Source organism: Aythya fuligula, chromosome 4 (assembly GCF_009819795.1).
Source record: "Aythya fuligula isolate bAytFul2 chromosome 4, bAytFul2.pri, whole genome shotgun sequence".
Lineage (NCBI taxonomy): Eukaryota > Metazoa > Chordata > Aves > Anseriformes > Anatidae > Aythya > Aythya fuligula.
The window spans coordinates 49,070,798-49,091,551 of record NC_045562.1 but is presented as its reverse complement, the minus strand read 5'-3'; the positions used below and the strand labels follow the sequence as shown (position 1 = coordinate 49,091,551).

At 44.7% G+C, this 20,754-nt stretch overlaps 1 protein-coding gene across 3 annotated transcripts in view; it reads right to left on the bottom strand.

The window, feature by feature from the left end:
* The window catches only part of LNX1 (ligand of numb-protein X 1), a 103,569-nt gene that overhangs the window by 828 nt on the left and 81,987 nt on the right, over positions 1 to 20,754 (bottom strand). For all 3 annotated transcript variants that reach the window (XM_032185996.1, XM_032185994.1, XM_032185995.1), the window contains 5 exons: positions 19,182 to 19,553; positions 14,566 to 14,700; positions 8,809 to 8,986; positions 7,215 to 7,431; positions 278 to 436 (listed from right to left, as the gene is read on the bottom strand). In XM_032185996.1, the coding sequence (XP_032041887.1) occupies positions 278 to 436; positions 7,215 to 7,431; positions 8,809 to 8,986; positions 14,566 to 14,700; positions 19,182 to 19,553 (1,061 nt within the window). The remainder of the gene's footprint in view (positions 1 to 277; positions 437 to 7,214; positions 7,432 to 8,808; positions 8,987 to 14,565; positions 14,701 to 19,181; positions 19,554 to 20,754) is intronic.

The window sequence follows — 20,754 nt, the reverse complement described above, 5'->3', positions numbered from 1 at the left end:
ATAGTACTTACACCAGCAACTGCTAGACATCAAAAAATATCCTACAATGAAAGTAACTCTGTTAAAGTTCAGGGCACTTGTGTCCTATTTACAGAGCTTAATTCTGTACTGCATTGAGCTCGCTATAAATTTTTAATGCACTAATATGTAGCATGCTTGTCTTCCTAATTATCTGTGATTCCTTTTTCCCCACTTACTGTGTACAAGTAAGCTTTATTTTTTGTTTAAAAATAATCTAGATGACTTAATTGAATGCTGCTACTTAGCAGATAATTACCTAATTCTTCCATCGTTATATGCTGGTGTTCCCCCAACAATGGATTTGATAAAGAATGGTTTGTTCCCAGTGTGTTCTTCGTAGCCTCCTACGATGCTGAAGCCAAGACTTCCGGATGTGTTTCTTCGTAATATGATTTCTTTGCAGCTGTACAAATACCTGAAAGAAACCGGTCTAATTAAATGTCTTATGGTTAACTTTGGATTCAGATGAATCATTAATGATGCATCTGCTTCTTAATATGCTCGTAGAGTGTTTCAGAGATATAAAGTAACACCAAAGCTCCACAGTAGTAAACACCTACAGTTTCCTTTTCTTTTGTAATGCTGCTTTCCACAGCCAGTTACGCTAGAAGTAAAATTACTGGCTAATCTTGGTTTTAAAATATTTACATGAAGGTGACAAAGAGAAACACTTCAACTGAGACTGCATTTAGTATTTGTAAGCTGCAGTTCCAGAAACTATACTTCATTTGCCTCAGACAATCCAGTGACTTGTTTTATCTTCTGGATAAGAGCCTTGTATGTGCTGTGTTTAATCATGTCAAAAGTAGCCAGGCATCTAGGACTGTGGTGCACGTCAAATCTAAAACAAAAATTTCAAGGCCAATGCAATGCGTCAGAATTACAGAAATCACGGAGATCACACAAAGAAGAGTACCCCTGGAAGAAGGAATCCTGAGCTTTGCTTGTCAAGTGGCATGGTAAGTTGCAAATAGAAGATGAGAAAAGCCCGTGCATCTCAGTCTGTGCTTTGGAGTGCTGAGTCTGCTGTCGAGAAGATAGCTTGTCCTCACTCCAACAATTAACGGTATTTTATGGTAAGTAAGGTGAAATCTGCCTCTCCTGCCTTTTGTCTTTTACATTTATGATACTGTAAATTATGTTAATTCAAAGCTTATCTGAAACAACCAATATGGGAAAGTGAGAGTAGTATTGTAATTAGACTCCTACACTTTGCATATGGCTCTCAGTACTTTGAACATCTGTTTATTTTTTTTCCCCAACCAATCATAAAAAAATGTAATTTCATTAGTTACAGAGCAACAGAATTTTCTGTCTTTAATACTTAACCCACTCATTGTTATCAGTTTGCCCAGGAATGACTGAAAGACCTGAAAACCCTTTCACTATTCCAAATCTGAAGTGGCAGCCTGGCCTTCAGCAAGCAACTGCTCTGAGCTCCATTCAGAAACTCTTCAGGTTTCTGAGAAACAGCTGACCCTTCTCCTGGAGAAGGATTAATAACCTTATCTTAAAGACCAATGTGACTAGCATTTTTACATTTTGTCAAATAATGTTTTTGCTCTGTTTCAGAGCAGAATTTTATAGCAATGCTCGATTAGTCCCTTGGGACCTATAAATATTCACCTGCTGCCAGGATGGTAGGTATATAATATTTGCACAAGCACTCATTGGCTGCTAATGTAAGAAACAGGTGACGTTTGGTTCTGTCTTCAGCAGCCAGGCATTATTAGTTTACCATCTGTGGACTTTTTAAATGTGCAAAATCACTTAAGACCTCTGTGTTTGATGGTACTTACCAAGGTCATGACCAAGCAATGCCAGGATTCAGCCGGTAGTGCTGTTACCTAGTGTTGGTTTTGCAGGGCAGGGTGCTCTGCTGCCCTGAATTATGTTCTTTGCCTTAAAGAGGACATTACCAAAACTGGGAGATGATAAACTAAATTCTGATGCCATAGGAAACAAATAGTCAAGCAGGTAAAGACATGAGAAGAAAACATCAAAGACGAGGCTTACATGCATCCTGTACAACATTCTGTAACTTCATTAGCTACATGGTCTCCATCAGTCTGGAAGGCATAAACGCATGCTTTCTATCAAAGAGTATGCTACATTTAACTAAAATAGGCATGGTTTACTAGCATTACCATAGTTTTATGTAGTACCTAATTTCCAAGCCAAAAAGTACTTTAATGTAATGGTTGAGTTTCAGTTGCCCATTGCCCTTGCACCGTAAGCTGAATCAGAAGAAACTGATGTTCTGATGTTACAGAACATAAAATTTTAATTTATTTTAGGATGAATGGGGTACATCTAGCTCCAGTATCTTGATTAACCTTGAAATTAATTGCCAGTACAACACTGAGTGTTCCTCTGATCATCTGGTGATGTTGCTACTTTGCAGCTCTGCAGGGACCTGCCAGAGCCAGGCCAGGAAATTACTCCTACTCACCTGAAATCAGACCTGAAACCACCTTATCAGCAATAGCTGTCATCAGCACAGCTATTTTGTTCTGGGGATGGATCCCCATGTCCTGACCCTGATCCCAGTGCCTGACCGAGGGGGCTGGCTGTAGGCTGCATTGACAGCAAGGGCAGCAGAGACCAGGAAGCAGGAGGAAAGGGGCTTTCCCCAAGGGTTTACATCTTAGTCATCTTAAGTTCCTGATACCCAAATTGGTAATTAAATATTCTAAGTTTAACTCCCTGAGTCTGTTTTGCCCACAGCAGTAATTGGTGAGTGATTTCCCCAGCTTTATTTTGACTGAGTTCTTCCTCTCATTCCTCCTAAACAGCCAGGTCCAATCCATCACCTTGGGCATAGCTGGAGACTGACATGAGCTCATACATGAGCTGCTCATTAATGCTCTTGGAAATGTAAAAGGGATTCTGGGAGCCAGGCATGTGCAATGCCAAGCTACGTACCAGGCTGTTCTGCTTGCTGCAGTAGTTTGTATGCAAGCAGGGCTGCCTTGGCTGCCCAAGCAAAGAGCAGCCAGAAGAGAGGTATTTCATTTGGCTCTTTACAGCTGTGTAGTAATCAAGACAAGCTCAAAAGTGCCACAGAGAGAAAATGAAACAGTACTTGCGTCATCCAAAGATGCTTAGTGTGCTTGAGTAGATTATTTTTCTGTGGTAATGAACCTCCCCAGCCTGTGTGTTTTGACCCAGATAACTGCCATAACCCACTAGGCTGCGAGTGGTCCAAAGCAAACCATCTTCTGTCTTGGAACAGAGCAGCTTGCGGCCCTCTGCCACTATCTGTACGTATTCCAGCAGTCAGAAAGCCGAGGACGAGGAGTAATTTATGTGTGAACTTGTCACAGATTCAAGCCTTGAGGATAAGCAGTGTCTAGACACAGGGTCCGATCCGAAGGAATACTACAACCGAGCAGCAATTACTGTTGCACAAGAAGTTTGAAATTGCCTATTTACAAGCAGTTAAATGCACAGTTCCTTCCTTCCCCTCGTGAAGGGTAAGTAACCTCACGCTATGGGAGTCAAAGCCAATGTGACTTCAGCAATAACAGGCTTCAAACCCGTGACACTTCCCCCCTGCCCTGTTACAGTATCTGGCAGAGGACGGGAGAGACGTGTGAGAATTAGTACCGTCAGAGCCGGGAGGGAGTTAATTTGGGGGAGTTTCCCTCCTAGTCCACGTTTTAGATCCAGTTCTACCCCTGGTCTGCAGAACGACTCTGGCCTACCCCTGTCTTTCTCATCTCACTTCGCAGATGAACAAAAGCACTCATGTGAAGCACTAATGTTTGTAAATGTTATGACAGGATGATCTATAAAGTATTTTTAAGTGCTAGCTGGGGGAAGGAAACATGAGGAGAGAAAAAGGAGAGCGGGAAAACAAGCTAGAGTAGGAGAAACATCACAGGGCTGGGGAAATGCTTTTCACCAGCTGCTACGCATTATTTTCTTTGTGCATGCTTAACAACATTTCCCTCCAACAATAAACGAGACCTGTCTTCCTCAACAACAAACAATTAAATTAGCTACCCTGAAATAAGGCTCCAGGCTGGAATGCTTAAGTTTCTGCATCACTGTTTCCTACCGCCTCCCAGCCCACAGCCCCCCTGCGCCTGTGCAGTCCAAGTTTTGACAGATGTCAGATGCACATGTGCGTCTATTTTATAACCACCCTGCACTGGAGTGTACTACAGAAAGAACAGAGGAGTTGTTTATGTACTATCAAACCATAGAAAACTAACCAGGGCCAATTTTGAGATCACCGAAACTCAAGTGAGTTCCACAAACGTGAAATTGTGCAAGACAGCATTTCCAAGGCTTTGAGCTTTGGTGCGAGGAGTCAGATAACCTGTCTAGATGATTCTGCTACTACCGACTTGATTCAGAAATATAGGTCCCTAAAACTCTGTGCCTCTCATCTACGTCCATCTCTGTAATACATGTGCAACTCCTGTACTAGTACAAAAGTAGCCTGTTTCCCAGAAATAGGCATTTACAGTATGCCAGCCTCCAAAGTAAGGAAGCTACCTTCCTCTAATCACATAGAAAAGAAGCTAACATCAACAGGAGCCACTTCATCAGTTGTGGACGGGGATCTGGAGGTATCCTGTAGGGTTTCGCTTATCTCAGACAGCACATCTTATAGGCCTGTGCTTCACTGGATTTTCATCAAAACTGTTTTTTTGAACACGGAAGAAATCTTGCCTTTTCTATTTGTTCAGTTTTTCTTATGTAGGCATGCCCCATCCATCTTCACAAGTACCTTGCATGACCCTATGTAGCGATAGCCTTTCCTACAGCCTATCTGTATTGATTGCTCTTAGACTCAGGCACCTAGGAGCAGTCCCTCTGGAATTTGGGATGGTTTTACTGTCATCATGGTGGTTTTAATTAAGATAGGTGAATCATCAGCCCTCCCGCCCCACGGCTGCACACAAGGCAACCTTAACTGAAGCACCTTAACCTTTACCAAGACAGACCTGTCTGAAGTGCATGTGGACAGAGAATCACTTTCTGTAGCAGCATGGAAAAAAACCTGTGAGACTTCTGGAAATACCTTGAGATCTATCAGGCTGTGATCCTTGCCAAAAGCAAACTGAAGGACTGATAGGGAAAGGTTAAATGCTCAGACTGGGGGGAAATGAGTTAATATGACACACGTTCTAGTGAGGGAACTTGCTGAAGGACTTCCAGATGTCTGGTGTGGGCCCTGGAGGATCAGTACAACAGTATGAGGGTAAGAGCATTCACGCTGAGGAAGAACGAAGGCTCCGATTGTACCTAATGAGCAAATCCAAATCTGATCCTCGTGCTCTGTGTGAATCAACTAGCCACTACCAAGGATGAAGCACACCTTTGTCACTGTCACATCTGATCAGTTCTGGTCCCTCAGTCTGGCAGTCGGACCCGCATGCTGGCCCGGCATACTAATCCCCTGCTTGGGTCTGGCAGAGAAGGGCCACACTGTGCCTGGCATCGCAGCTGGGGATACGATTACAATCAGCTTCCTGTTCTCAGACTTGCTGACATTGGGGCTAATTTTCCTTCAGACTGAATAGGTGGGAATGGCTTCACACATGCAGACGTGGAAGAGAGGATATGGCGAGCTTAGATACTGCTTTTCCTCTCACACTTCAAAGCTGTGCTGAGGGATGAGAAAATTGGGTGCGAGTCTGCAGCATTGTGGAGTTGTGTCATACATCTCAGTCACCTCACTGAGGAAATACGTCCTTTGGGTGGCTCTGGGTAGGAGATGAAGACCAGGCAGCTCAGGTTGTCTATACAGCAGAGCGAAGTAGTTGTGGTTAAACAAGGCACAGGCAGGGTCCAAGTGCTTGTGCCCATCTAGCAATGGATGGTGACTGAAGGCAAGATCAGCACTGCAGAGTTCAGCATCCACGAGGCCTAGCCTGCTCGCTTCCTCTCTGCTGGGAACAATACCCCTGCCTTCGTGTTGGCACACCCAGGAGTGCAAAAGCAGTAAGCAGGAATGGGGATCTCACTAGGCCTGCCTTTCTGAAGGGGCACTAGCTGGGAGTTCACCATTGCCTGGGGTAGCAAGCTATAGACCATCAGTTTATTGCTTTTTCACAGGAATAAAAACATAGGCCTCTCCACTGGAGGAGGAACCTCTCATCTGTGGTGGTCAGACACACAGACATCCTGCTCCTGCAGCACTTAAACACATGTTACAGTTAGCTCCAGGCCAGGTCCCAAAACACATCTGTGTGAGGCACATTTGGCTGTCACAGCGGACCTTGCTGCAAGGTGAAGAAGCTCAAAATGGCTCAGGCCAGAAGGAGGAAGAGCATCTAACCTGCTGTGTGAGTGCAGGGAACGAAGACGAATCTGTGAATCGTCTGTGACGAATCCTGAATCTGTGCCTGTAAGCAAAAGCCCACCTATTTTGCAGACTATTTTCTTCATAGAAGAAAAAGAGACTTTCTGAGACGATACTGGCTTTAGGATGAAAGGGTGAAAATAGCTAGTAGGCTAAATTTTTCTTTCCTTGAGGCTGGGGAAGGCAGTTCCCCACCGGAGTGATGCTAGCCTTGTGTATCCACAGACTCAGAGCACATCCTCAGTTAACGCTTCACGAAATGTCGCCAAAGCTGCAGGTATCTGCTGCATGCACAAAGCGGGAAAGAAGTTCACCACATGTGATGTGGCTTTCATTATCCCTACTGAAACAACAACACAGCTGCTTCCTGGATGTGACAAATGTACTCCTTTCGGTCGGGGGTGGGGTGAAGAGAGGTGATTTGGAGATACTGGCCAACTGCACGCACTCTGTAACTTCTGGGTAAAATCAAGCAACTGAGCAGCATTTGGTGAAGGAGAATTCATGGCTGTGCAGCTAGGGAGCAGCAGGGGCAGCTCTGCCTTCTGCAGGGTGGTCGAGCCAAGGCCTCGGTTTAACAAGATCCTGTATCCATATAAGCTTTTCCTTTCACTCCCTATGTGCCAGATAAATTTTCAGGACTGGAACAATTCAGGATACTTCCCTCCCTTGCAAGAGGATCTGCGTGTCTATTTTTCCATGTACACATACCCACTTACAAAAGGGAGGTATTTAGAGGAAAGACTGTGACAGAGCCTGGATTTAATTAAGACGTCAGTGCAATGAATCAAGCCAAAAGGGAGAAGGACTGCCAGAAAACATAAATCTTTCCTCCCACTCCCCTTCAGGGGGAGGACAGGATTTCTGGACTCACCGGGGCAGCCCCAGCCACATCACCCAGGAAGGCGACCACTCGCTGCTCTCGGCGGCCTCGGGGGGTGGATGGCGGCTGCTCTCCTCCTGGCCATCACACGCCCTCATCTCCAGGGCTTTGAGCACCACCGAGGAGCTGGTGTTTTTCAGCAGGGCGACGGCATCTGTCCGGCTGACCCCCGTCAGGTCGATCCCATTCACGTTCAGGAGGATGTCACCTTTGATGAAAAGGGTGATTGAAAACACTCTGGAAAAGTTTCTAAGACACATCCCCAGCAATAGCACGCAAAATCCAGAGCCGAGAGCTTGCTGCCTGATGAGTCTGCTGATGGCACAGTCTAATCCACTAACTGTAGACGCTGTGACTGCCTTTGCAGGGGGATACCCCACACCAAAGCCAGGGTGCTCTTGCTTCACCCCATCTGCGTCTTCCTCAGGCCATGGGCTGTGCCCTCTAGCTGCCCCAGCATCTCTAAGTGAACATTAACCTCTCCTCATGGCCTGCCGAGGCAGGCAACAGTCTAAAGGCTGCTCAAAACCCTGGAGGCTGATGGTGCTGTTATAACATCACGTATTCATTTGTTTCTAATTTTATCAAATTAACCAGGCTGAATTTTCCATGCTGGGTGTCTGCCTCATGATGAATATATGTATTTTTTTGGAAAATGCAACCCACTGAGAGGTAGTTATTTCTCAGCAGGAGGAGAGGGGAAAAGCTGCTGGTTTGCTCCTGTTGCCATGTCATACGTGTTTGGATTAGAAACTGTAGCTCCTGCAAGGGGGATATCCATATGCATGCTGCTGCAGGCTCCAGGGGCAGGGCCAAACTTTTTCTGCCTCAGTTTCAACTGCCTCTGTGCTTTGAGGAGCAGGGTAAAAAGCCCTTTCGTGCACTCAGGAAGTTGCTCCAGCTTCTGGACAGTGATTTGGGTGAAGCTGAGCACAGGCTCCTGGAGACATAGCTTCCGAGAACAGCAAGATCTTTCACCATTCCCCTGCTCTCTACCAGTTCCTGCAAAAAATGCTGATAAAATGTGCTCCTCATCTTACTTCAATGGCTTATTCACGTGGAGGAGGAGAAGCTATCAATGTCTCCACACAGTGTTACATCAAGAGCCAAATGAAGGCATGAAGACAATGTTTCTAGACATGATATTGAGACACAATGGATTAACATTGCTTCATGTGTGATGGGAATTCTGCTCCTCCTTTATCCCTTTTAAAACCCATAAATGATATGGCAACAAGCTCAAAAATTGACATAAAACAAAACAAAAACCAAAACCACAACACTATGAATGTTGCATAACAAAGATTTCAGTAGTTAGGAGATGGTGGTGCAAGCCCATTTTCCTGTGAAAAATGATTTTGTTTCCTACCACAATATGTTTATATTCCCCTTCACAGAGATGGTTACTGCTGTGTATAGTACCTTTCCTAGTAGCTAACTTGAGACCCTCTAATCTGTCACCTACTAACAGAAATCTCTGGGACAGCCAAAGGCATCTGGGTGCGATGCTTTTGTACTACCCCCCCCTGTTTTTCAAAGGAAGCCTTTGAATTAAAGCATGCTTTCAAACTCAGAGCATTTTTACCTGTTTTTATCCTGCTGTCTCTGCTGATAACTCCTCCGGGTTCAACGCTTATCACATAGATAGGCAGATCCCATTCCCGGTTGGTTGCTCCGCCTGCTACTGTCATTCCCAGAGACTCCGTGTGATCTTTCCGGACAGCCACCACCTTCTCATGGCAGGTGACAGCATGAAGGGTGTTCTGTGATGGGGAAAACAAAACACACGCAATGGGCATGGAGACCTCCCTGACAGCTTAGGCATTTTCTACTGAAGCAAATATTCATCAGGAAGTATCGAAGGAACACCAAAGCCCTTTACAAGTGTCTGCCACATCTTTCTGGGTGGCTGGCATAGCTCTCCCAAGGCTTAGGCTCTGTGGAGTCAGAGATGCAGCCAAAATAACCCATACTTTAGAGTCAGACACAGCTTCTACTGAACTCAGAAGCAGATTAGCAATGAGGCTAAGAGAAGTATGAGCAGGTCTTTGAAATGTAAATTAAGAACACGATTTTCCAAAAGGAAAAAAAAAAAAAAAAAAAAGAAAAAAAGTGATTGATATGATCACCAGTATTGATATAATCACCAGTATCATAAACTATCAGTTTATGATCTGTATCTTACTGCTTGCAATCTGAACATCATCTGTATAGTTATGAGAAATGGTACACCTGGGTTAAAGGAATAAACCTGTTAGGACAGATGAGAAGACACAGACTTCATCTACTCTTCCATATTTCTGTTTCTGTATAAGATATTGGCTAGAACATGGTAGAAGAATATGTATTTCAGTGAGAAAGATCTATAGAGAGTGGAGACCCACAGCTTCCAGGGTGCTCTTCCTAGTTCTCATGTTTGAGAGGTCACTCCGTGAGAGCCACCTCTGCTGTCTGAGGGCAGTCATCCTCTTGCTCCTGTCTCCAGATAGAGAGTGGTGGGTGTTACACATGCATCACTGGCCACACAAGCTAGTCTCTGAGCAAGGGTGAAACAAACTCACGGGTAACCTTGGGATGCACGGGGCACACAGCTTCAACACAGCCCGTGGACTGGATGGTACCTTTACAACCCATCCATTTCTAGCAGGAGAGCTTGAGAGACAAGGGTGTTTCTCCAGAATGTAAATGTTAATTGCTTTGGCTTGCTTAGGCATGTCATAAGCTGTGCTCCAGGCACCAGCTCCTGAAGATCCTAGTCCCTCCTGCAGAAACCCTCTTGGAGCTGGAATAGACATGCTGCTAAATACATCTCAAATGTAGCCCCCTGCCCCCTTCTCATTCACAAGCGTGACCTCACATTTACAGTATGCAAAAAGAATCTATAAATCTCATTTAAAGCCACATTAAACTCTCCTAAGCAATCTGAGATCTCACAAAGACATTCTATCTCAGTTCCTGGGCCAGCAGTGCAGAAAGAGGAGCAAGAAAGCCCATGGCTTCTCCCACTGTGACTATGAGGAAGGAAGAGAGCAGCAAGAGGCTTTTATGGGAATAGGAAGGAAGAAAAGAGTGTCAGTGGGAATTATGCGGTGTGGGGACAGATAACATGGAGGGCTTCTCTATACGTAGTACCAGTACAGCTTAATTTTCAGGGAAGCCACAGAGCTTCAGGAACAAAAAGGCAAAGAATTACATGAAAAAAAGATCTTCTCTTAGTCAGTGGGACAACAAGCAAACTGATATAGTTGTCTGGACATACCACCTGCAGAGCACTGGCACTGTGTCAGAGTAATCGGGTTTATGGCTTGCAACCGAACCTCAACGTTTCTGAAGGCTTTAAAACATTCTCTTTTAGAAGACTTAAGTGTCCTACTTCAGGTCATTTTAATCCTTCAGGAGATCACATTAATCTTCAAAGCTTACAGGTTTTAAACTTGGTAGCTCTAACTTTGTGCAAACTATACATAATGTCTCATCTGTGTTTGTGCAAAATGCTGTCCTTTTTCCTCTGGAAAAAGAATGCCTTTCTACCAAGAAGCAGGCACTTTCTGCATCATGTGGGATAGGGGCACTACTAATTTTCACAAATATGTGGGTATGAAATTTTGTAAGAAAACATGAAGTTACAAGTAAGCTTGCAACCCTGAGCACTCAGAGCAATCCTGTTACTTATGCTATGTCCACCATGTCTCTGACTCCCAAAACACTGGCTGATAAATCAGTTAAGGCTTTGTTTTTGAGGACTCAGTGCAGAGACGAGCAGCTTTCAAAGTGGTGCTGACAAATTTTCCTGTTATATTTCAGTGAACAATTATATAAGTACATGTAGTTGTCTGCTGAAACATGCAAGATCAGTTTTCCTTTGAAGCCACTCTTCTGCATGTCATTTTTTACGTGACTGCAGATAGAAAGGAGTTAGGGCAACTTGGCCAAGACGAAGGCCGTGATGAAAGCAAAGTAAAACCTTTTCCAGTAAACACACGTAGAGCTTTCCTGGAGGTACTGCTGATAATGAGTAAGCCAGTTAAAAGGCAGTGTTTATCAGTGACTGCATTTCAGTGCATTCTCCTCCAAACAATTGTCCTTCTCTGTCATTCTGACATGAACTCAGAGGTTAGAAGAAAAACATAACAGTTCATCTTCTCCTTTTTACATTTTCTCTTTTGGGGGGGTATGTTTACTGTAAAATAAATATTTATGGCAGATTATCACAACATCAAAGCCACGATGTGTGCCTTGCAGGCAAAGGATGTGGCTGTGTCTGTTTGGAAGATGCATTTCACCTGAGGGCTAACCTGCTTGGATGGTCACAGAACATTGCTCAAGCAACAGGGCAATGGACTCGTTTAAATGCTTGGCAATTTGTCAAAAAGGAGCAAGAAAACAGCTCCAATTAAAAATAAGTGTTATTTAATTAATGGCAAAACTCCCGCTGACTTCAAAGAAATCAAATCTGGCTGGTTTCTACATTACAGCCCTGCTCAACAGCCTCTGCTACACACGCTAGTGTTTCTGATATCTTCTCTTTCTCGAATCCAGGCAGCAGCCAGAACAGTTTGGGCTGGACATCTCGTATTCCTGCACACCACAAAACGGCTTAACGAGACCCCGTATGGGAGCAGTCTCCCAGCACGCCATACAGCCCCCATCACTGCCACCACAGGAGGATGTCATTACAAACTGTCCTCCTCTCTCTGCTCTTGGTTGCGTGGCCCATTGCCATTGGCATTGGCCTGAAAGAGAGCCGACTTCTCGATCCTTCCAGATGGAGGCAGGTTGTGGGGAGGGCAACGGCTTGGCCAAAAGCGATTCCTGAGCCATCGTCTGAACAAAGCGGCTGCTGGAAGGTTATTCTTGGCACCGAAGGCAGTGATGGCTTGTGAGCAGCTTGCAGCCCATGTTTATTCATGTGAGGGCTCAAAGAGAGGATTCCTGGCCTGCTAATATCACCTCCTAAGGTAGGGCCAGGGGCGGGGGGAAACACAATTAAAATTAATCAGAATCCAAGTCACTCAGCAATCTGTCTATCAACCACACATAATAAAGCAATCCTACTGATGGCAGCAGATTCACCAAACCACACACACACATAGCAAACTCCCCTGATGGTGAAATACAACCAGTGAGCACTGCCCTGAGTTTGAGCAAGAGCACGTGCTGTGTTAGAACACTGTGCAGACCCTAGGCCTGCAAGCATTATTCCTGCTCTAATGCCTATTAAAAAAAAATATATATATATATGTATGTATGCATATATATATATATGTGTGTATATATATATATATATATGTATAACATTTTAAGTCTGCCAAAGCTTGGACTTTAAAAACCTTGAATTGCAAATGATGTTCAGTTAAACCTTCAGCAAAAAAATAAAAGCTGGAGATATTCAAACTGACATGCTTGTACCCTATAAAAGGGCAAATGACACTCCAGTAGTGATTGCATCAGCCCAAAATCCTACAGGGCCCGAAGCTACTCATGACCACTGGCTGTACTGATCTACTGATCTATTGCCAGTGCATCTTCTCTGATATAAGCTCTCCACTGCCCACACACCAAGCTAAAGCGAGATGGTAACAGCTCAGAGTTTTCTCTTCTGTCTCTGACCTTCCCTGGAAAGTGCCCAAATTGTGGCACTGGGCAGAAACCCACAGCAGGTTGCCTACTTACTTGCTTATGGAGCGTGTATGTCTTGTGGCAAACTGGAAATCCCCCTAAAAGCCACAACCTTTTCTTCAAAAGATGATTCATTAGCCTCAGGGGGATAGTTGCAAGTCAACAGTAGCCTTTCAATCTCACAGATCCCCCAAATAACATTGAATTTACCAATTTTCATCTAATACCTCTTGGTACAGGAAGAGAAAATGGGGATCTGGGGCAATGTATGGAAAACAAGCCATGTTGCCAAATAATCACACGTGGTATCAATTAATCAGATCTCTGTGGTGGAGCTAGCAGGTGCTCCAAGCATCACTAGAAATCATATAGCAGCATCATGAGCTAATTGCTGTCCTACACATATCTCCCTAAGGAAATCATTACTTCATTAGGAAGTAATGTTTTGCAGATGCTTGATTAGTTGGGCACTATTTGCTACCGGCTAGTAGCTACCCAGCACCAGCTCTGCTCCATGGTTTAACCCCTGTTGATCCTTAGCAAGGGCTGGGGTTGTTTTTCCATGAAGTCTCAAAACTAACAACAAAGATACACTGATATGTATATATATGCTAGACATAAAAAACATTGAATAAGTATAGTTTAATCAAACAAACAAACAAACCAGAGAGAAAGCAAAAGGAAACCTGCAGAGAATGGGTATCTTTAAGCTTTTATGAAATGCAGAGTGAGGTTTTCCTCCTGGCTGACAGCTACACGCCCAGTCTGACAGCTGGTTCAGTCCAAAGGTCTCTTTAAGGACACTTCTTGCTGCCCATGAGGCAGGAGGGATTTAATCCAGCCCTAGCTTTCTTCCTTGCTCATGCCCCCTTGGTGTGGACCAGCTCATGAGGGTTTTGTGTTATGGTGACACTCAGAGTGATTAATGTAAATTAACCAGGCATATGACTTAAATTTAGTGCAATAAAGAAATTCAGCTCCTGAATGAATATTCTTACATACAGTAAAAAAATATGGTTAATCTGCTGTGATTACCCATGGTGTTAAATAAAAGCCACTTTCATTCATCACAAGCACCTCCATGCAACAGCTTAACCTGGTTGAATTGGCAGTAGTCCTACTTAAAATTATGACTCTAGTAGATTCAGATTCATTTCTCTCGATGCAGACAAGTTTTTAAAACATGGAAGGGAGCTCCTAAATCCCCTCTGTCCCAGGCCCACACTCTTCTGTCCCTGTTCTCCTCAGCCCAAGGGCAAGACCTGGATCCCCAGGTGCTCGCAGGGGAGGCCACTCTGGCTATTTCTGCTGTAAAGATGCTGTCCCATGGGGCCACACAGCAGTGGCACAGTCAAACACAAGCCTCTCAAACCAACATGTTTGGTGGCCAAACCCATCAGACACTTGCTATGCTTGCCGTGGCCAGTGAGGACCTCCCAGCTGCAGCTTTCGAGCTGGGTCAGAGCATGGGTATCCAGAAATGAGCAGACCAATAATAACTGTAAATTTCAAGAAGCTTAAAGGAGTCTCTCAGATTGATCTATGAAAACTTCTGCCTGCAGACTTTGCTCCAGATAGAGGAGCCTCAGACAAGCCTGTTGTTTTCATTGGAGCACATCTCCCTGCGCTGACAAGATCCAGAAACACCACCGCAGGTCTCCAAAACCCCAACCACCCACCAGGTCCCCCTTTCCCATGGACAGAAGGATGGATGTGCTCTCACCTTGCAGGGGTTGTTCCTCTCGGCGGGACAGGGCTGGGGGCTGCTGCCGTAACCCCAGCCTGTTTCCTGCAGGATGTCCGGGGGCTGCTGCCGGGTCTGCCGTGACACCACAAAGTGAACCTGCTTCTCGCTGGCCTGCAGGAGGAGGTACAGGGTGAGTCCCAATCCCACTGTTTTGCCACAATAATCCCAGGTAAATCAACCAGGGACAGTTCACAAAACACAGATCCCATTTAAGCGTGGATGGGATTTCCCTCTCGCGTGGTCACGGTGACATAAAGCAGTAGCATCGGTTCAGGTTAATAAAATCCATAAAAATTTACTGCCAGCTACTTAAAACTTGAAAATCTGGTGTTAACCCTGAAAATTCCTGTCTGCCCCAGATCTGGCTGCAGCTAGTGATCCCACCCATGGTGGTGGGGTCGCTGAGCAGTCCTTGTGCCCACCTGTGTGCACCAGCACAGAGCAGCAACCTGCCTGCCTGCCACAGGAGAGAAGCAGACACCTGGAGCTGCTGCTCCCTATATTTAGTGCTATAATGAGGGATGTGCTTCAGCTTTGGCTGGTGAAAGTGGGGAATAAATGATGCAGCTGAGCCCACCTGCCTGCAAGAAGTGTGACAGATGTAAGGCAGCTTAAAGAAAGGGATGTGGCACCATTTGGAGAAGTAAAATCCCCCTGTGCCAAAGCACAGAGAGAAAGAGTGAGCAGACACAAACGAGCCTGCAGAGTAATGGAATTTGGGGTGGGACGGTCGCCAAAACTCTCACTTTAGGAACAGCAATTGAAAAAAAAAAAAACCAAACCTGAAATAAGCTCAAAATACTTCTGCACAACAGAGTCACAGTACTCACACGTCTAGGAGATGCTGCAAGGCCTCCAATAAGTTATCTTTGCTCATTGCTTTCAGGTGCTCTGTGTGTGCCTTATATTGACCTTATTAGTTCTGTGTACAGGTGATTTTTTTTCTGCTATTGAACCAGTACTAGGGAGGCCACCCGTGTCACCAGAAGCAGATGGCTTAACTCTCCCCTCAGAGAGGTGCATATCAATCTGTTCAAGACAACGGTGGTGCAGTAACTGAGCGGAGAGGGAGGGGAATTCAGTGAGGTAAATCACGTATCTGTCATAAAGGCAAACCAACGGACTGAGCTGAAGGCCTCGAAGCTGTAGGAACATACTCAGAAGATAAAAAATTCATCCTCTAATCTTCTTCTATCCAGGCTAGAGACCACAGTGCTGTGGCAGGTAGGAAGGACTCTTAAAAGCTGGTCTCCAAAGGGACTCCTGTCTGCTTACTTGCAGTTCATTTCCAAGGAAAAGCTCAGTATCTAACCTGGAGACCCCTGCAAGCATCTTCAGAGCCCCCGGGACATCAGACCTCCAGAGATGCTTGCTTGCACTGTTCCCCTGCTCGCTGGGGAGAGGCTCCAAGGAAAGCTGGCATTGAGCAAGCAGCTGGAAACCAAGCCCAGCTCCAGTTGCACTATTGAAATCAAATCTCCCACAGACAATTAACAGAAGCTAGAGGAGGCCCCTGGGATTTTCATTTTTATAGTTCAGTTTGCCTTTTCTGTGGCTGTATTCAGTAGTACTAGCTGAGAATTACTAAAAGCACTTTTGAAAATGTGACTACAGTTTAAAAAACTGTAAAAAAAAAAAAAAAAAAACAAGAAAAAAAAAAAAAACTACCTCTTCCAACTTCAAGCCTGAAGTCTGCACGTTCAGCCCATGCTATTTGCCAGAAAAACAATATCACAGTAAAAAAAAAAAAAAAAAAAAAAGCACATTTTTATGTTACCTTACCTGTACTTTGGGGGACAATAGGTTTTTCCATCAGCAAATAAAATCTCCACAGCTTCATCACTTGGTACACAAGCACATATCAAAAAATAACTTGCTAGGTAATTTTACCAGATTTATTATTACTTAACATCAAATTCTGAACTCTAAGACTAGTATTTTTGGGTACTCATCTGGTACCCGAAAGTAGATTGATGTATCTAGGGAGAAATGAAACCACCCTGGTTTGTAGGTTGGTTGAAATGTAACTGAACAATACAAGACTGAACCTCCTAAGGGCATATGACCCCCATGAAAATACAGTTTTCTTTAAAACAAACAACTTCAACTTACGCAACTTCTGTTTAAAACTCATCTGCTGCCACATGGTTAGTCTCAAAATTGGTTATTTAGAGGGAGGTTGTAAATGTGATTAATTCTCTGTAGACCGACTAGCAAAAGTTCAGCACAGTCTCTATTGCAATGTCACATTTGTCTCCAGGTCAGTTAAGTTGAGTAATTTCTCAGAAGTCCAGAGTGTTTTAAAAAGTTATCCAAACAAGACGACTAGCTTTTGTATTTACATACTTCCATACACAAACCCATTAACATTTCTACTGATCAGGATATTAATTGCTGCTTCATCCTGATCTCCCTCCCTCCTTCCCTGCTTGTTCCCCCCTCTTCCCCCCAATTCCATCTCTGCTCTTTATGCTGAAGCTAGAATTAAATAAATAAGGTTTGTTTCAAGCCCATGTACAAGTAATTGCAGAAGCAGCCCACTAGAATTAAAATTCATGTTATGGACAAAGCAAATCAAGCACCAAGTGGGGAACGTTTTGCAAAGCTTTGGCTTGGAAACCTCCAGAGGTCTCTTTTGCACCAGCATGATTCTGCTCCTGCTTTTGGGAGCTGTTTCCCTGGTTTAGGTAACGCAGCCTGAGAAGATCTCCAGTTACCTGCACTGTGACCTCCCCTGGAGATGCAATGTCCAAGCACAACAGCAGCCAGCAGGACTACAGGCATGGAGAGGCTGCACAGAAACACCCTCAGATTAAATATGCCGCATCTGACACAAGTCTGTGACTAAAGATGATGCAGCAAATGGGAAGCAGTGAGCTCCCCAGCATTACGATGTGTGCACGCTCCCAATTAGCACTTACACGTTTTCTTCATTTCGGTTCTTGTGACTGAGCATATAAACAGCCAGAAACCTAACCTCCTGATTATCAGCTGCTTCGCCTATGCTAATGTATAATTGCTACAGGCCTGAAGGATCAGATTTTTCTCAATTAATCACTATTTAGAAGTCAAAACTAATCAGAGTCTGCAGAAATCTGATGTTCTCCCAGCTATGCTCTCATAATAAGCCACCACCGCCTTTTATCATATCAGAGAAGGTTTGTTCTGCTTTTAAGGAAACTGATTTCATATTTGAAGCTTCCAGCACTGTTAATTTGAAGACCTTAATGTGCTGTGAATGACACACACTGAGATCTCAACAGACAGGGTACTGTTGTGAAATGAGAGGACAAAAAAAAACATGCCGTGTAAGAAGCAAATGCAAAACATTTGTGGCCTCGGTGTAACGGTTTTTCTCTGGCATAACGTGGAAACAGGAAAGGCAAATGATAATTGATGAAAAAACATGACAAAAAAGACACAGGTTCCGGGAATTTTGCGTTAGACGAATGTGATTCATAGAGCTCACATCAGTGCAATGTAATCCTTGCTGTTTGGAAACCTGAAGCTCCCCTTTGATGGGCATGCTGTTTAAATTCCCAGAGACTGGTGTGCATTTCAAGCATTATTATAAATAACATCCACTCTTTGGAACCCAATAAGAGCTTTAGTAGTGTTTTCAAACACTTGCGTGTTAATGGTCTCATTAAGTCATTCTTTCCATTTCATGTCTACGCTGCATGTGTTTTTTGCTTATGAAGCACTGTTGCCTTGTTTTGTAGCCATAAAGAACTGTTCCAAGAATACCAGTTTTTCAGAAAGGTTTTAATTCCAGGCTTTCTTCCCCTTGGAAAATTTAGCATCCCTCTCATCCTCCACCCCCACCGCCTTCTGCTCCCAGTTAGTGATCTACATAAAGTAATCCAGAAAGATGCTGTACCAAAATTTCAACAACTGGTGTTATGCACAGGGTTGCAGTTTTGTTGCCCAGACAGAACACACCAGCTTGCCTGAGGATGATTGGGAGCCCCTGCTCCCAGCATGTGTACGAGCTAATGGCTTTGTCCATACCTATGCCATAAACTTTTCAATTAAATTTAGTTACAGCCATCTGTGAACCTGTGCTAAAGGAGAAATCCTTTCCACAAAATACATTGATCTGAATGTTTCTTCCAGCCAGGCTTGTGTTACCCTGATGATACCTGTCTGAAATGGGGAGCATCCAGACTGACTTGACATCGTGCTATTGAGGCACATGAAATTCTTCAACACATGAACACTCTGCATCCCTCCAAATGAAATGAAAAGTTGCACAATAACAACAACTGCTATAAATAAGAAGTAAAAACAACAAAAGATTCTTGGCTTTGCTTTTTGTGTTGAAGTTTTTGTTTGTTTGTTTGTTTTTCCTAAGGTGGGCTGTAAAGAAATAAATCCAATAAAAATATTTCTGGAAGGGAACTTAGGCAGAAGCTGACTGATTCTGTAGCTGAGAAAGGCCCAACGACACTTTTGTACTAAGACTGCTAAGAGCATCACAGAGGCACCCCGCATCTCCTTCCCTCCCCGAAATGCACACCCCTTAATTTTGCAAGAGATGGTGAAAACACATGCCAGGCTCAGAAACCGTGCCCAAAGCCTTGTCGACAGACCTGTATCAGGTGGGCCGCGCTCTCCGGGCTGCCGTACCGATGGTCGTGCCCGTTGATGGCCAGCACGCGGTCGTTCTCCTGCAGCTGCCCGTCACGGGCTGCCACGCCTCCCTCCAGCAGGTTGAAGATAAAAACCCCGGGCTCATCGGCCCTGCGGACCAGCTTTATGCCCAGCTGCTCATCCGGGCTGCTCTTGTTCAGGACGACGTGGAAGCTGTCATCCCTGTTGCAGTGGGCCTCGAGGGCAAGCCCGCTGTTTCGGCACCGGTACCTCTGCTCCCTGAGCACCGTGAGCCGCAGCACGTGGCAGGGCTGCTTCAGGATTGACAGGGCGTAGTTGTGAGGCACGTTTTTGATGTCCATGCCATTCACCTGGAAGGGAGAGCCATGAATCAGCAGCATAAAGGCCTTCTAATCTGAATTGGCACCGGAGGCGGCCGGCCTATTTACACAGATGTCTTCACACAAGGTGACATGCGCTGCTTGAAACCGCCTGGTGCGGGAGTCCAAGGCTGTGCTGCAGAGCAGTCTTCCCCCAAGGAAAGGATGCACTGTACAGACACTTTCTGCCTTCCCCCCCCACCCCCCTTTCTCTCTGATAGTCTCCAGATATAACTGTTACTTTTCAGCTTTATTATTGTGCTCCTCCAAGCTCCAATATCCTTTCATATATCTTGGTTTTATTCCACTAGCTTCTGATTTCAAATCACCTTGCCAGCCTTTCCTTTCACTCCCACCAGTTTCCTTCATTATCTCCCAGCTGTTTTAGTTACAGCAAGAAAATTGTGCCCCAGTAATGAATCTCTAATTAAAGTAGAGAAAAGAGCCTCAAGTACAAGGTCAAACATCCCGGATATTTAACTAGCAATTGTGCTGGCACATCACACTGGAGGATCAGGCTTTTTACGCTTCTCAGTGTTTTCCAGGTAAGGTTTAACTCTGACAGCAGTAAAACCACATAACTACTACTTCTTTATTTTAGCTCCAAAAAAAAAAAAAAAAAAAAAAGCTTCCAGTCAGTCCTGTCATGCCTGCATGTATAAGGGTGACTGGTCATTGCATTTTATCACCACTAAATGAAAACCAGTTGCAAGACTGCTGGAAAACCTGACTCACACAAGTTATTTCCATGCAGCTTCACGTTGCTCAGGTTGAACTCCTTAAATATTAAGAAATGTTTCCGAAGTGCAACAGCAGTTCCCCAAGACAGACAGAAGTGCTCCATGTGGGTTTGTTTTTGCAAGCTGCCTGTGTGGTCGTGGCAGGGCTGTCCCTGCTGTGGTCTGGCAGGGGACCGCACCTCTATTGATGCAGCTGAACTAACTTCAGATTGGGTACTGCATGTGATGTGAGCAAGGGACTGAAATGGCCAGGGCTCCTCCATACATCCCTGGGCAGCCCAGTGTTGCAGTAGCTCAGCTGCTCTGCTCTGGCAACTGAACAAGAAGCTCCCTTGAGAGGCACCACCTGGTTAGCACTCATGCAGCAGTATCAGCCCTCCAATAACAGAGCAGTCTGCTGAAATGTTTACCTGTAATTTGGAAACCTGTGCTGAGCCATTTGGAAAAAACAC